Here is a 14700-nt window from a genome sequence, read left to right as displayed (position 1 = left end):
GGGTGTAGTGGTCCTGGACCACTCACACCGGTGTCACATGCTAAGGAAATCCCACTTGAGCCCTGGCTCAGCATCCTTTCACTCACATGACAGCCTGGGAGAGAGGGGGTGTTGTCCCTACTTCACTGATAAAGACCCTGGGGCTCAGAGGTGGAGAGAGCTGTCCAAATTCACGCAGCTGGGAAGTGGCACAGCCAGGATGTGAACCCAGACCTTTCGGACTCCCAATTGCTGGTATTCCCCCTACACTCTTCACTTGTGGTCCAAGTGGGGGTTGAGGGGCAGGGATGACACAGATCCCGGAGGGCCCTGTGGTGTCTGAAAGAAGAAACCACTTTCTCCATCCTGCCCTGACTGGCAGGAACAGGCTGCTTTGGCATCGCCCCGGGACTGTTTCTAGAAGTGACGGAGGGGAAGGACCTGAGGCCAAGTCAATCTTTAAGGTATCGCTGTGTGTCAGGAGCCCCTAGCCCAGAGTGGACACTGGGCTCCTGGTTCACATTCTGAGATGGCTGCGGAGGCTCAGGTTGTGGAGGGTGCTGCTCCCCACCTCCACCTCCTAGGTGGCCTCCTGTCTGCAGGAGAGGTCACAAGAACTCCTTTAGAGACAGGATCTAGGATAGCAACCTCGGGCCAGGTGTGTACCCATGCCTCAGGTGCATGCCAACATCCCAGCACCCCCTGGATCTGATCAAGGGACTCCATTAAGAAAGGGCTCTTAGTTCCCCTGCATGAGTGAAATGGGTTCTTATTTCCCCAAAAGACAATGCGACCACAGCAGGTTCAGGTTCATGGGAAGGTGAGCACAGCCCTTCCCCTGTAAGCCAGTCTTTAGACACCTCCTCCCTGAAGAGAGTGTAAACAAGAAAAAAAACAAGAAAAAAGCCCATCAGGTAGGCATCTGACAGCTTTTATGGACCCCCTAAGGGGCTTCTCCTGTGTCCCAAACCAACTGGGCTCCAGAGAGTCCCTGTGGTGGCCACATTAATTCAAGGGTTTGGCTGAGTGGCAAAGCAAATAAATCCTGATTGCTGGTCACATACTGTCACGTCCCAAGGGTGCAGGGGTGTCAAGTGGGGCCAAGATGTCTTGGGAAGCCAGGCACCAATTGGAAAGACTGCTCAGCGCATAGCTCTGTACAGCCTGCACCCGAGATGCAAGGAGAGAGGCTGAAGGGAGGCCAGTGGAAGTAAGGGAAAGATGTATATTCTGCTGGTGAATTTCATCTGGTTTGGCTTGGTCCCCGCTGTGACATGGGTTGGCCTCAAAAAGACTGGCCAATCTCAGTCTTGGCACATCTCAGACACTGGCAAACTTAAGCCCTGGAATGAGCAGTTCTTAATAAAAAGTTACTTCTATATGACCTTGCACTCAAAATATAATGTTCAGCTCAATTCAAAATATGATGAACTGATGGGAAAAGGGAAAAGCTTTAATTTTGCTTTATTGAATAAACAAAATTCTAGAAGTGAGGGAGGGATGGGGACAAAGTCATTCTTCTAGTCAGATTTCCTTTAGTGCCTGCAGAGGGTTGAATTCCAAGTTCCAGGGGTCCCCTTCAAGGCCACCAGAGCAGGTATTGGTGTTCACGTCAACATCCCCAGAAATGAATCCGAAAGGAGCTGAAAGAAGGAATTCCATTAGCCACCTCAAGCCTGAAGTTGAAAATCCCCTCTACTTCCTGGGTTCACACCTCTGTGTCCCTTTGTCTGAGCGATGGTCAGCTTGCAGCAATCCAAGCCACCCCAAAGCCTTCTTTAAAGCTCCTTTGAGCAGCTCCAGAATGCTAAGGCTGTCACAACCTTGTGATGCTGGAGCCAGTGGAAAGAAAAGGGAGTGATTCAAAGAAAACACTCAAGGCAGACAGGATTCCAGCCTCAGTTGCGTGCTGGGCTGTTATAGAAGAAGAGGATCAAGTAGGGTGGTCCAAGTGTGGACCGTCTTTCTCTAAAAGAGCCCCTGAGCAGCCATGTTGGAAGGAAGGGCCATCTCCTCCAGCCAGGTGATTGGAAGAGGGCCAGACACCTGCCTGGACTGGCCAATCAGATTGTCTGGGAATTCAGTCAGAGCCGAGGGACATTCACTGAGAGTCATTGGGAACCAAAGAGCTATAAACTTGACCGCTGTGGGGAGGCCACATTTGGTCTCATGCCTGGCAAAGCAGAGATTTCTGGTTGCATGTAAAGCAAAGACCAGAGCTTCTGAGGACAGAGGCAGAGACTCCGGGCTCCTAACCGGGTGCTCCATGAGGCCTAGCTGGTTTTGTTCATTTTTGATTGGTTAAACCATTTTGAAGGGGCATTTGTCCTTGCTGTCACCTCGGCTGATGACCAAGGGCGGAACAGGGTGCAGGAACAGCAGACACAGGCAAACATGTAGTTCAGTGCGAGAAGACTGCCCTAACCAGGCTGGTCCTCCCGACATGGGCTGCCTTCAGTGGTGGTGTACTTCCCACAGCTGGAGGGACCCAAATGAAACTGTTAAACACAGCCAATATGGAGATGGCCAATTGTCCAGAAGTGTCTGGAGCAGATATGACCCTTATGGGCCCTTTCCACCTGAGTTCTTCTGACCTCCATCACTGGCATAGTCACTGTCTGCCCCACCCCCACCCAGGTTTGGTGCCAGTCCCCAGCTCCTAGTGGCCACTGGAGATTGTAGTGGGAGGGGAGCAGGACTAACAGTGGCAAAGGGGACTCCCAGGTCAGTCCTGCAGCCCAGTGGGCTTTGCGTTGGCTGGAGATGGACAGCACCTGAAGTCTGGACCACCCGCGTCGCTTGCAATGCCTGAACTGCAATCTCCGCTTTGCCTTTTGAAACCCCATGCCCTGTCTCTTTCCAGGTTACCTCATTTCTCAGAAGTTCCAGTATTGCTGATTCTGAAAGAATCTGCAAAGTGCCCTGGAAACTCATGACCTCATTGGGAAGACTGAGGTGCTCTGCTGTCTCAGGGAGACTGGGGGCAGGGAGCTTCCTGTCCCCCCGACTAGGCTGGGCACCCCCCCCACTCCAGAACACCTTACTTCATGAAATCTGGAGATTTGGCCATCGCGTGTTCAAACTCTGAGAAAGACAGCATATTGTCGTTATCCAGATCGGACTCATTCAGGACCTGGACAGGGGCGCAAAAGGAGCCAGAATGCAGAGTATCAGAAAGTGAGATGGGGGTGCAGGGCTGGGGCGCAGGGACCACATGCTGAGTGTTACCACAAGCCAGGCTCTCTGCCCGGTGCTTAGCATCCCTAGAGTCCCCTGGGGGCAGGTTCTCCGCTCCCTGCCCCCACTCCCACCCCCAGTCCTTCCCCAGACAAGGACACAGAGGTGCAGAGAGATGAGGTTATGTGCAGTGCTGTCTGGGACCTTGTGGGCTGAGCTCATCTTGGGCAAGAGTCCTCTTGGTGTCTCCAGCACAAACTTGGCAGTGAGAACGGATGTGGGGGTGATGGACAGGGTGACATCCCCCACCCGCTCCTGTCACCCAGTCACAGGCAGGGGCACTGCCCTGCGAGGTGCACAGCCAGGGTGGGACGCAGCCAGGAGCCCTCGTGGTTTTATTTTTGCTCCTAGTTCCCATCCAGACCAGAGTTCTTGTGCTCTTAGGACAGATGGGCCCAGGGCTGTCTTCGTGTCCTTTGGACGGTCACTTGAGGCCATCTGGGCATTGTGTGGTGCTCTTATAGTGTGGGGAAGGGGACATTGTGACGTGTCCATCTGAGGCTGTGCTGCTGTTGGCCCACCTGCCTGCAGTGGCTACAATGTTGGTCGGAGGGCCCCTTGGATGGGGGGCTTGGGCTACTGCTCTGGGGACCCAGGAAGGGAGGCATGATCCTGGAGAAAGGACAGAAACTGGGGGTAGTTTTTTCTAGCAAGTGTGCATCCACCAGAGCCCCTCATTCGTCTGCCATCAAGAGGCTTCCGGTGATGGCCAGACCCACCGCCCCGCCCCGCAGCCCTGGGCACACACATGGCTGGTGAGGTCGGTCAGCAGGTCTTCTGACATGTCGTCACTGTTGAGCAGCCGGAGGATGATCCTCTGCAAGTCCTCCTCATCAATGAAGCCATTCTCATTAAAATCTGTCAAGAGGAGGCGGGGCCTCAGAGGAAGGGAGTCCTGGGGCCTGGGCACTGACTGGAACCTGCAGGCTCCCACCAGCCTCTGGGAGGCCCCGAGGAGCCCAACTCTGTCAGGTGGGCCTAGAACCTGAGACTCAGGGGGACCTGGAGTAGGCCTAAGTGTGGGGAGTTGCAGCAGCAGAAGGCAGGTTCAATTCAACATGATGACCGTTGAATATGAAACACACCAACCTTAGGAACTGTGTAATATCCCACATTGAAGAATGACAGCTAGAGCTAACTTGGGCCCAGAGTGGAGGAATGAGTTTGCTGGTGCCACGGGGACCCTTCGGGGGTAGAGCCAAGACCTTGGTCTCTGTTCTCCAAAGAAGGGTGTGGACATAAAGGTCCAGTTGAGCACCTCACTCTTTAGGCAGGTGGCTCTCCCCTGCTGAATGGTAATCAGCCACGGGGACTGGACACTAAAACCCATGATGTTCATCTAAGCGCTCCCTACATGGCTCCGCTGTGACACACCATGGGCGATGGATCAGAGCCAGTGGGGGAGAGGCAGAGGGGCTTGGGAGGGGCCAGCGTCAGGACTGGAGGGAGTGGGGCCCCGCAGTGACCTTGCGCTGCGGGCGAGAAGCCCTGCAGCCTCTCCTGAGAGCCTTCCTCCCACCCCCCGCAGTGTTTCCAGGGGTCCTGCTGGCCTAGTTCCCATATGCAGAGACTGCGGCAAAGCAACATGGCTTTGATCCCAAGCCATCTGAAAAGAGAATAATTTGCTGGAGTAAAGTGTAGTCCTGGACAGTTCTCCTCCTTTGGGGGTGCCAGGGCAGAACAGCCTGGGTAAGGGTTGAGGGCTGGTAGCTCTGGGCTACCTGGCAGCCCATGTGGCCTCAGAAGCCTCATGACCCATGTTCTTGGCCACTTTGGGGAGAGAGGAGGGCTCTTCTTGCTGTTTCCCAGCAATGAGGGAGATGAGCGAGTTGATGGGCTCAGCCTTCAGGTGTCCCCCAAACTCTCTGACCGTCATCATCCTGATCTGTCATGTTACTCCTCGCAATTTACAAAGTACTTTCACAAGATTAGCTCATTTGAGTGAGTGAGGTAAGGCAGGCCTTCACCACCATTCCCACGGGAACTGAGGTTGCCTCCCTCACCGCTCCCAGCCACTAGCATCCCCATGTCAGATGCTGGGAAGATCAGACACTGGTGCTATGGCACCTGTCTAAGGATAATTCACAGCTGGTGGGAGCTGTGCTGACCCGAGCAGAAAAGCAGTGCTGGGATGCTGGTCTCTGACAGGTAGAAAGTCTCCCCAGAGACGCTGAGAGAAGAGGATGGATCAGGTGGAGGCCAGGACAGTCCCTCAGAGCAGAGACTGGAGGCCAGGAGGTATGTCCTGGGTAAGTGTGGCTGGCCGGCTGGACTTGACTGACAGCCATTTGCCCTTTCCTTCTTCCTAACAGAATTCAATTCATGTTTATGTCCAGCTTAAAATACACAGCCTTCTAGTCCTCCTTGGGGCTATGTGTGACCATGTAACAGTTCTGGCCAATGAAGTTATAGCCAAAGTTTGCTGGGTGGAGCTTCCAAGAAAGTTTGTTAAAGAAGAGTAGATGTCGTCGGTGTGTTTCAATGTCCCTTTTGTCCTTATCCCCTCTCCCATCTCTTTTTCTCCCTGACTGGGATGACGAGATACCTGTAGGCACAGAATACATTGACTCTGAGGACGGCAGTCCCATTAAAGATGGGAGATTAGGAGGCTTGAAGGAGCCCGGGCCCTTGATTGCCTCCTGGAGCCATTACCTCAGCTCTGGACTGCCTGAATCCAGGATTTCTTTTTTTTCCAAACAAGGATGCTCTTACAAGTAACTGAATGCAGTCCTAACTAATATAGTAGGTCAGAGCAGTAGTAACTCTTCAGCACTTTTTTTTTTTTCCTGCTGCACTTTAGAATCCTGCAGGGCGCTTTCAAAAAGCGTGCCAACCAGGGCATACCCAACACCATCACATCAAGTCTCTGCACCTGGGGCCCAAGGGTAGGTCTTGAAAACTCCTTGGGTAATTCCAATGTCGTCCATGCTATAGTCATGAGATCACAAAGTTGGACATGACTCAGTGACTGAACAACAGCAATTCCAGTATTGGCAGCGATGGAAAATCAGTGGGTTAGAGCCATGCTTCTGAAACTTTCAGGCGCAGTGGAATCATCTGGGAGTCTTGTTCAAAGGTAGATTCTGATTCAGTAAGTGGAGACTGAGGCTTGAGATTCTACATTTCGAGCAAGTTCTCTGGCAGTGATGCTGCTGCTGGTATCTAGGCCACAACTGGTATAATGAGGGGTTAGAACATTGAGTTAGGTCTTCAGACTGGCTAAGGATGATTGCTGAGGCCATCACATCATCATCCTCTCTTCTCTTTTCTTTCCCTTCTTTTTAGTCCTCCTCTTCTTCCTTCATTCCTACCACTACCACCTCAATTTATAGAGCAGCCATCACGGGCCAGGCACTAGGCTCAGAGATTCACACGTCCTATCTTCAATCCTGCTGACAGCTCTGTAAGGTAGCAAATCTTCTGAGCCCGAAGAGAATTCAGATTTGCCTGAGTCTAGCTGATGAAGCCTTGGAGTTTACGAGTCCCGAGGCATCCATTTGCACCACTGATTTGCATGAAGGCTCTGTGCTTTTTGCTTTCGCACTGGAGCTCAAAAAGGAAGGAAACTGTTCAAGGGGGGTAGAGGGGAGAAGATACAAGGACAGTGTAGGGGCCTGGAGTGTCTGCTTCTCGATGTGACCTGAGGACACTGCCTGACCTCTCAGGAAGGAGGACCTTCCCCCCATTCTTGAGCTGAAGATGTTTGAGCTCCCATGTCTAGAGGTTACTCATCTAGTTCCCTGAAGGTTTGGTGGTTTTGTTTGTTTAGCTCTAGAAACAATGGAAAGACAGCTGAGACAGATATCTTTTGGAACATCTGCCCAGCCTACCCTACCATCTCTGAGCAGCATCTCAACTCCCAGTGATTGGCCTCAGAAGCCGCCTTTGTTTATGTGACTCTGCTTCTTCTTGGTTGTGGATGACTGGACAAGCTTGGTCACCTAACCCAAGGGCAGCTGGATCTCTGGTTTTGAGGAGCCAATAAGCATCTCCTGAGAAAATGGAAATGAGAGACAGAGATGCTTGTGGCCCATCAGTCAGAGTGAAGCCCATAGGTCACGTGAAGGCTGGGGTAATCATCTTTGGTCCATAGGCACAGAGGCATAAAAATTGGATCTGCAGAAGGAGAAGGTGCACAGAGAGAAGCAGAGATAAGAGACTAGGCAGGCAGAGAGAAAAAAGGAGGAAGGAGCTGCCTGGCTTCCTGAGCACTGTCCAGCTGCATTTGAGGCCCTCGGGAAGCCTGCTTCACTTCTGCCATGGATTCCACACTGCTTAAGGTGGACAAACTCTAGTGCCTTCCTTCCCTCATGATCTGCTCTTCTTGGTGTTCATGCTTTTGTCTAATCGACACACCCATCTAGTGTGTGTGGGGACTTACATCTAAGCAGCAGGATTTGGCAACAGATGAGATGTCGATAATATAATATGTTGTATTGCCAGCAGTCTGGCCCAAGAGACTCCCTAGCTGTCCTGGAAGAAGCAGCTGGCCATGTTGGGAGGCCCATGTGACTAGGAGCATAGATCACCCTCTGGAAACTGAAGGTAGTATGCAGGCGGTAGCCAACAAAAGGCCAGGGCTCTAAATTCTATTGTTGTTGTTGTTCAGTCGCTCAGTCATGCCCATGAATTCTGCCAACAACTGGAGTGAACTTGTAAGTGGGTTCCTCCCCTCTCATTCTTCAGGTGAGATTGCAACCCAGCCAAAACCTTGATTGCAATCTTGTGAAACCCTAAGTTGAGGACCCAACCAAGCTGTGCCCAGACTTGTGAGATTATAAGTATGTTTCATCTAAAGCCATTAAGTTTGTGGTAACTTATTACACAGCAGTGGAAAACTGATACACTGCTGCTCTTCCTCGGTTGCCTTTTACACAGGTAACTTCATGTTACTTGAACAGGTAAGATGAGAGCACCTAGTCTGGGTCAGCATTTTCCACCCGGAAGAGCTAGCCCATCCAGAAGAGTACTAACAGGAGATGGAAGAGGCTAGAGATAGCACAGCAAGTGCTCTGTGGTGGAAGGCCCGACGAAACTATCACAGCTCATGAACTAGAATGCTGTGGATAGCCTGGAAATCCCTGGGGACTCCCAGCAGTACTTGGGGTGAGGAAGGAGGAATAATACTGAATGGACTATTAAGCCAACTGAATTTGGGTCTATGATTTCATTTGTACTTACCCTGCTTAAAGTTCACTGTAAATTTGTGTCTCATATCAAATTTAGAACATTTGAGGCCATTATTTCTTCAGATACCTTTTCTGCCCTGTTTATTCTCTCCTCTCCTTCTGAGATGTCAGTTGGATATTTGTTAGACCTTCCTATTGTCCTACATGTCCTTCAGGATCTTTCTCTTTATTCTCATCATATTTTTCCTCTCTGTTCTTCAGATTAGATTATATTCTATTGATCAGTCTTCAGGTTTACTGACTCTCTCATCTTGATTCTCCTGCTGCTGCTGCTGCTGCTAAGTCACTTCAGTTGTGTCTGACTCTGTGCGACCCCATTGACGGCAGCCCAACAGGCTCCCCCATCCCTGGGATTCTCTAGGCAATAATATTGGAGTGGGCTTGATTCTCCTGCTAAGCTCAAATGGTAGATGTTTATTTCAGATATTTTATTTTTGAGTTCTGTGTTTTCCATTTGATCCTTATAGTTTCTATTTTTCTACTGAGAATTTCTATCTTTTCATTCATTAGGAGCCCATTTTCTTTTATATCATTGGGCATAATTCTAATAATTGTTTGAAGATACTTATTAGCTAATTCCAACATCTGGGTCATATCAGAGTCAGTCCTCATTCTTGGGAATGCATCATTTTTCGTTTAAAAAATAATAAGATACTGAATAATTTTATTGTATCTTAGACATTATTAATGTTTTATGTAGAAACTGTGGATTCTGTTATATTCTTCCAAACAGTGATGAATTTTCTATTCTAGTGGACAATCCCTCTCACTCAGGGACCTTGTAAAATGCAATGGCAGCTCAATTCTCCGTTCGGTTCTTTCATCCTTACCTGAGTTGCTTTGAGTTCACCCTGGTATCTGTGGTTTAGAGGTCAGAATGAGATTTGGCTCCTTCTGGCTTTCTTTCATGGACTCTCCCTTCTTTTCACTTTTGAGGGGAAAGGTGTCCCAAACTCTCTGATTTTTCAAGTCAGAAAGAGATCAGGGTTTCTATTAGTCCTGTATGAGGCCACTTACTGAAGCTCACCTTCAGGCTGGAAAAGTACAAAACTAAAAGTTGGGGGAGGGGGGTGGAAAGCCGTTCAGTACCATTTCCTTTTTTCAAGTGTTAAATCTATGCTTTCCGTGGCTATGCAGTGCCTTGAGGTAGTTGATTTTTACATTTTGTTTAGAGTTTATAGTTGCTTTCTGCAGAAGAGACAGTATGATAGGAGCTTACTCAGCTTGTCTCTGTAGGGAAACTTATGATTTCCTATGCGTTTACTGGATACTAAGCCTGAAGACATATCAAATACAAAAATATCATTAAGCCCCTTTTACATGAGAGATGAGACACTGAGACTTCATAGGTCCCTCTGGCTTAAATCCCCTTCACTCCATTCTATCCAAGTCCGCTTGGCTGAGGCAGGAATAAGATGGTGTCCACCATGTGGGGACTGGGTGGGAGGAGCCGGCAGAAAAGGAAGACAGGCGAGATGACAAACTACACAAGCCTAAATGTACGAGTCCTTTGGCCCAAGGGGTTGTCAAGATGAGCTTGAAGCCTTGCACGTGATCTGTTTGAAGGCTTTGTTTCTTTCCTTTTGGTTCCTTTTGGGAATTTCCGGGGCCCCAGATGTGCTAGGGGTTCATGACGTTGAAGAGCAGAACTTCAGCAGAGCTTTGTGGCTCCCTGACAAGATCAGAGGCATAAAGTGTCATGGGACCTCAGAGATGTCCCTTAAAGATGTCCCTTAAAGATGAGGAAACCGAGGCTCTAAAAAGTAAACCGATTTGCCCAAGATTTCTCAGCTATTTAGTGTCTGAGCTAGTTTCAGTGTTTTAAATCTCTTAACTTTTACAGAACAAGCATGCCCATATATAGTCCTCTCTTTCTCTTTCTGGCCTGCCCATGCTGCTATATGGAATATCAGCACCAGTGACTCCATTTGCCTCTCTCTGGTGACATGGGAGGGAAGTCATCAATCCATTAGAGCTGGACTTCTCAACCATTTAAAAAAACAAAGATCTACAGTACTTGAGAAGTATAATACCCCTCATACTCAAGTAATCCCCAACGAACAGCATCAGACCAATGCATTGATGCTGATGGATTCCAGATGTGGTATTTACTCTATGGCCCTTGTCCCACCACTCAGTCCCCACAGCACCCACCATAGATGCGGAAGGCGTACTCTATCTTCAGGCTGGGGCAGGCCTGCTCGCTGAACACAGACGCCATGCCCAGCACATCCTCAAAGGAGAACACATTGTTGTGGGAGAACACCTTGCAGATTCGGTCTCTGAAAGGGTTGACCTGTAGGTGGAGGAGGAGAAAGAGGCAGGAGGCTTGTCAGTGTCAGGTTCACGCCTCCCAGGGCCTCATTAATCTATTAGAAGCACAGTGTCCTGGGTTTGGGAAGAAAGCAAGAGCAACAACCTAAATACTGGAGTAGATGCTAGGTCAATGAGCCAGGATCATGGACATGATGGAGCGTACCCAGGATGAAGGACCACACTTAACATCACTCTCCACACTGTTGCCTTCTCCTGCAGGTACTTCCCAAAGGCTCATTTTTTGGTTGTTATTCTTTTTTTATGTTTATTAATTTATATGTAAAATTTGGGAAACACCCCCCCATAATATTAAAAATGGGATAAATGTTGTTCCTGATTCACTCTCCATGTTTAACTACTATTAACATATTGATGTAGAAGTCAGACCGACCCAGGTTTCAGACCTGGCTTCACCGTTTACTAGTGATCATTTTACATAATCTTCAGAGCCTAAGATTTCTCATCCACAAGATGGGGTGGGATAATACTATACCTACTTAATAGGTCTGTTGTGAGGATTAAACAGGATAGGTTTAAAGTTTATGTGTGTGTGTGCTCAGTTGCTTCAGTCATGGCCAGTTCTTTGCAGCTTTATGGACTGTAGCCTTCCAGGCTCCTCTGTCCATGGGATTCTTCAGGCAAGAATACTGGAGTGGGTTGCCAGGCCCTCCTCCAGGAGATCTTCCTGACCCATGGATTGAACTCATGTCTCTTACATTCCTGCATTGGCATTAGGTTCTCTACCACTACCCCCACCTGGAAAACCCTAAAGTTGCATAATAAATAACACTCAACAGATGGTAGCTCTAAGTTGGTATACAACTACTACAAGATATTATTATAAGTTGGTATACAACTACTACAAGATATTATTACAAGTTGGTATACAACTGCTACAAGATATTATAATTTGTACAGCAGTTTTCATTTTTAAACCAATTAATTCTCAAATTTGAGTCCCAAATAAGGAAGTGTCATGTGATTTTAGAAACCCTGATTTCTCTAAAGTGGGCCTGGCCAGGGTCATTCATGGAGGGTTCTTCTGAGCCAGCACCACAAGATTCTAAGCCATTTCTCAACCAGCTCAGTGGCAGCTCATGAAGGCCACCTTGCTGTTCTCTCTCCAGCCCCCAGGAATGGGCTGGTGGGATGGGCTTTGGGAATGGGCAGATTTAAGGAGAGTTAAAGGCACAGAACAATCTTGGGAATATTTAAAAGCAACATATTCATCTTTGGCACTCTCCTCCTCCTGCTCTCTGTGTCTCTTATCCATCCCCACCTAGTGGGACTCCTTGGCCCACAATTGCTCAGAAATCCAGCCTCTGTCTACTCTAATCTCACCCTATTGCTGGTAGACCTTATCAGATCCCAGCTTTGCTTCTGGTGTCCCAGACTGACCCCTGATCACTCCCTTCTCATCAACCAAAATTCCATTTCCTTAGATGCATCTCAACTAAGAAAGCTATTTGATTCTGCAATTTCACACAGCAGTTTCTCCATCTTCCAAAGTTCTGATTAGTGGAAACAAACCTTTAGTTGATTTTTCTAGTCCCCTTTGTCTGATAAGGTATCTCTGCAAGGCTCTAGGCCTCTTGCAAAAGGAGTAGTTCCACAGCACACACACCCTATCGGCTCCCTCACTGGACCCCAGCCCCAGCCTCTCTGGGCCCATGACCTTGTCTATCACTCCTCAGAGCTGCCCTAGCTTCAGCCAGCGCTTTGCTCTCTAGTTTTAATGTCTCCACTTTGGAGACATTCATCATGAATATTTCTGTTTTGTTTCTTTTGAACTCAGCTACAATATGAAAGTCTATGGTTTAATTCTATTTGGTGTATACACTTGAGATGGGAGAGATGGCATTCTGAGTCATTTCCCATGACTGTGTAGATCTCTAGCCTTAATGAGCATACTGGTTATCTGAGGTCTTTCTTGAATACATGAATTGTAACTCCTGCCCTCAGAGATCCTGTTTTAGAAGATCTGAGGCACAGCCCAGCATAATGGATTGAATTGCATCTCCTCCAAATTTTATATGACCCTGAATAGCTCAGAATGTGACCTCATTTGGAAATATGGCCATTGCAGACGTGGTTAGTTAAGGGCATATTAGGTCTAGGGTGGGCCCCAGACCTAACATGAATGGTGTTTTTATAAAATGGGAAATCTGGACACAGAGACACTTAGTCAGGGAGAACATCACATAAAGATGAAGGCCGAGATCTGGGTGACACAGGCACAAGACAAGGAATGCCAAATATTGCCAGAAAACTTCTGCAAGCTAGGAGAGAGGGTTGGAAAAGATTCTTCCTCCCAGCTCTCAAAAGCAACCAAGCTTGCAGACACCTTGATCCTCAGGCTTCCAGCCTCCAGAAAGTGAGACAACACATTTCTGTCTAATCTACATAGCTGTGATACTTTGTGATGGCAGCCTTAGTAAACCAATACATTGAGAAATCTGCATTGTAAATAAGATTTTCAATCGACAGAATTAATCTCATATATATATATATACATAAATTTGTTTCAGGAGTGGCCAGAGTCCAGGTGAATCTGGACTGTGCTGCTAGGTCTTCCAAACTAGCTCCTGTTTGCTCTGTCCATTCACTTCCATGCTCCCTAGAAAGCTTGGTTTGCCTGCCTCAAATGGATCCTGATAAGAGCTATCTAGTGTGATGTATTCCAGGTCGCATGCATGTAGCTAAGTGGCTTTACAGATTACTTTGCCAAATTGTAACTAAATTTACTCTCACAAATGGATAGGTGGCTTAACAAGATTCCTGCAAGGAAACCACAATTGAAGATAATGCTTACAATGCAAATGCAAGTGAACAAGAAAATGTCAGGGCAGATACCTCTTATATTTAAAATGCGAGTTCTTCTCTATGAGGTAGAAACAATGAGAATACAATCAGATGTAATGGGAAGTCCCATCTCCCGTTCTGTTCTCCTGCACTCAGATCAATAAGCTCACTGCCTAAGCATCTATCCAACGTGGAATGAGATACCAACCCTTCCCTGGGGGTTGCCCCTACTACTTGGCCTTACTGGGAGTGATGGGGATTGTTGTTGTTCAGTCACTCAGTTGTGTCCGACTCTTTGAGACCCCGTGAGCTACAGTACGCCAGGCTTCCCTGTCCTTCACCATCTCCTGGAGCTTGCTCAGACACAAGTCCAATGAGTCAGTGATGCCATCCAACCATCTCTGGTGTCCTCTTCTCCTCCTGCCCCCAATCTTTTCCAGCATCAGGATCTTTTCTAATGAGTCAGCTCTTCACATGAAGTGGCCAAAGTATTGGAGCTTCAGCTTCAGCATCAGTCTTTCCAATGAATATTCAGGGTTGATTTCCTTTAGGATGGACTGGTTGGATCTCCTTGCAGTCCAAGGGACTCTCAAGAGTCTTCTCTAACACCACAGTTCAAAAGCATCAGTTGTTCGACACTCAGCCTTCTTTATGGTCCAACTCTCACACCCATATGTGACTTCTGGGAAAAGCATAGCTTTGACTAGATGGACCTTTGTTGACAAAGTAATGTTTTAGCTTTTCAATATGCTGTCTAGGTTTGTCATAGCTTTTCTTCCAAGGAACAAGCGTCTTCTAATTTCATAGTTGCAATCACCATCTGCAGTGATTTTGGAATCCAAGAAAATAAAGTCTGTTACTGTTTCCATTGTTTCCCCATCTATTTGCCATGAAGTGATGGGACTGGATGCCATGATCTTAGTTTTTTGAATGTTGAGTTTTAAGCCAGCTTTTTCACCCTCCTCTTTCACCTTCATCAAGAGGCTCTTTAGTTTCTCTTTGCTTTCTGCTCTAAGGGTGATGTCATCTGCATATCTGACATTATTGATATTTCTCCCGGCAATCCTGATTTCACATGTGCTTCATCCAGCCCAGCATTTCGCGTTATGTGCTCTGCATATAAGTTAAATAAACAGGGTGACCAGTGAACCAGTTCATTGTTCCATGTCTGGTTCTG

General features: G+C 48.0%; 1 protein-coding gene across 2 annotated transcripts in view; it reads right to left on the bottom strand.

Annotated features, from left to right (window-relative positions):
- Positions 1–1429: 1429 nt before the first annotated feature.
- The window catches only part of CIB4 (calcium and integrin binding family member 4), a 55258-nt gene continuing 41987 nt past the window's right edge, over positions 1430–14700 (bottom strand). Inside the window, exons 4-7 of one of the 2 annotated variants that reach the window (XM_006046217.4) lie at positions 10560–10701; positions 3965–4074; positions 3024–3112; positions 1430–1622 (exon numbers count right to left, since the gene is read on the bottom strand). In XM_006046217.4, the coding sequence (XP_006046279.3) occupies positions 1592–1622; positions 3024–3112; positions 3965–4074; positions 10560–10701 (372 nt within the window). In that variant the 3' untranslated portion in view covers positions 1430–1591. The remainder of the gene's footprint in view (positions 1623–3023; positions 3113–3964; positions 4075–10559; positions 10702–14700) is intronic. The other variant, XM_044926147.2, reaches the window with a different exon arrangement.

Source organism: Bubalus bubalis, chromosome 12 (assembly GCF_019923935.1).
Source record: "Bubalus bubalis isolate 160015118507 breed Murrah chromosome 12, NDDB_SH_1, whole genome shotgun sequence".
NCBI classification, from domain to species: Eukaryota; Metazoa; Chordata; class Mammalia; order Artiodactyla; family Bovidae; genus Bubalus; species Bubalus bubalis.
This window is presented reverse-complemented; position numbering and strand designations above follow the sequence as displayed.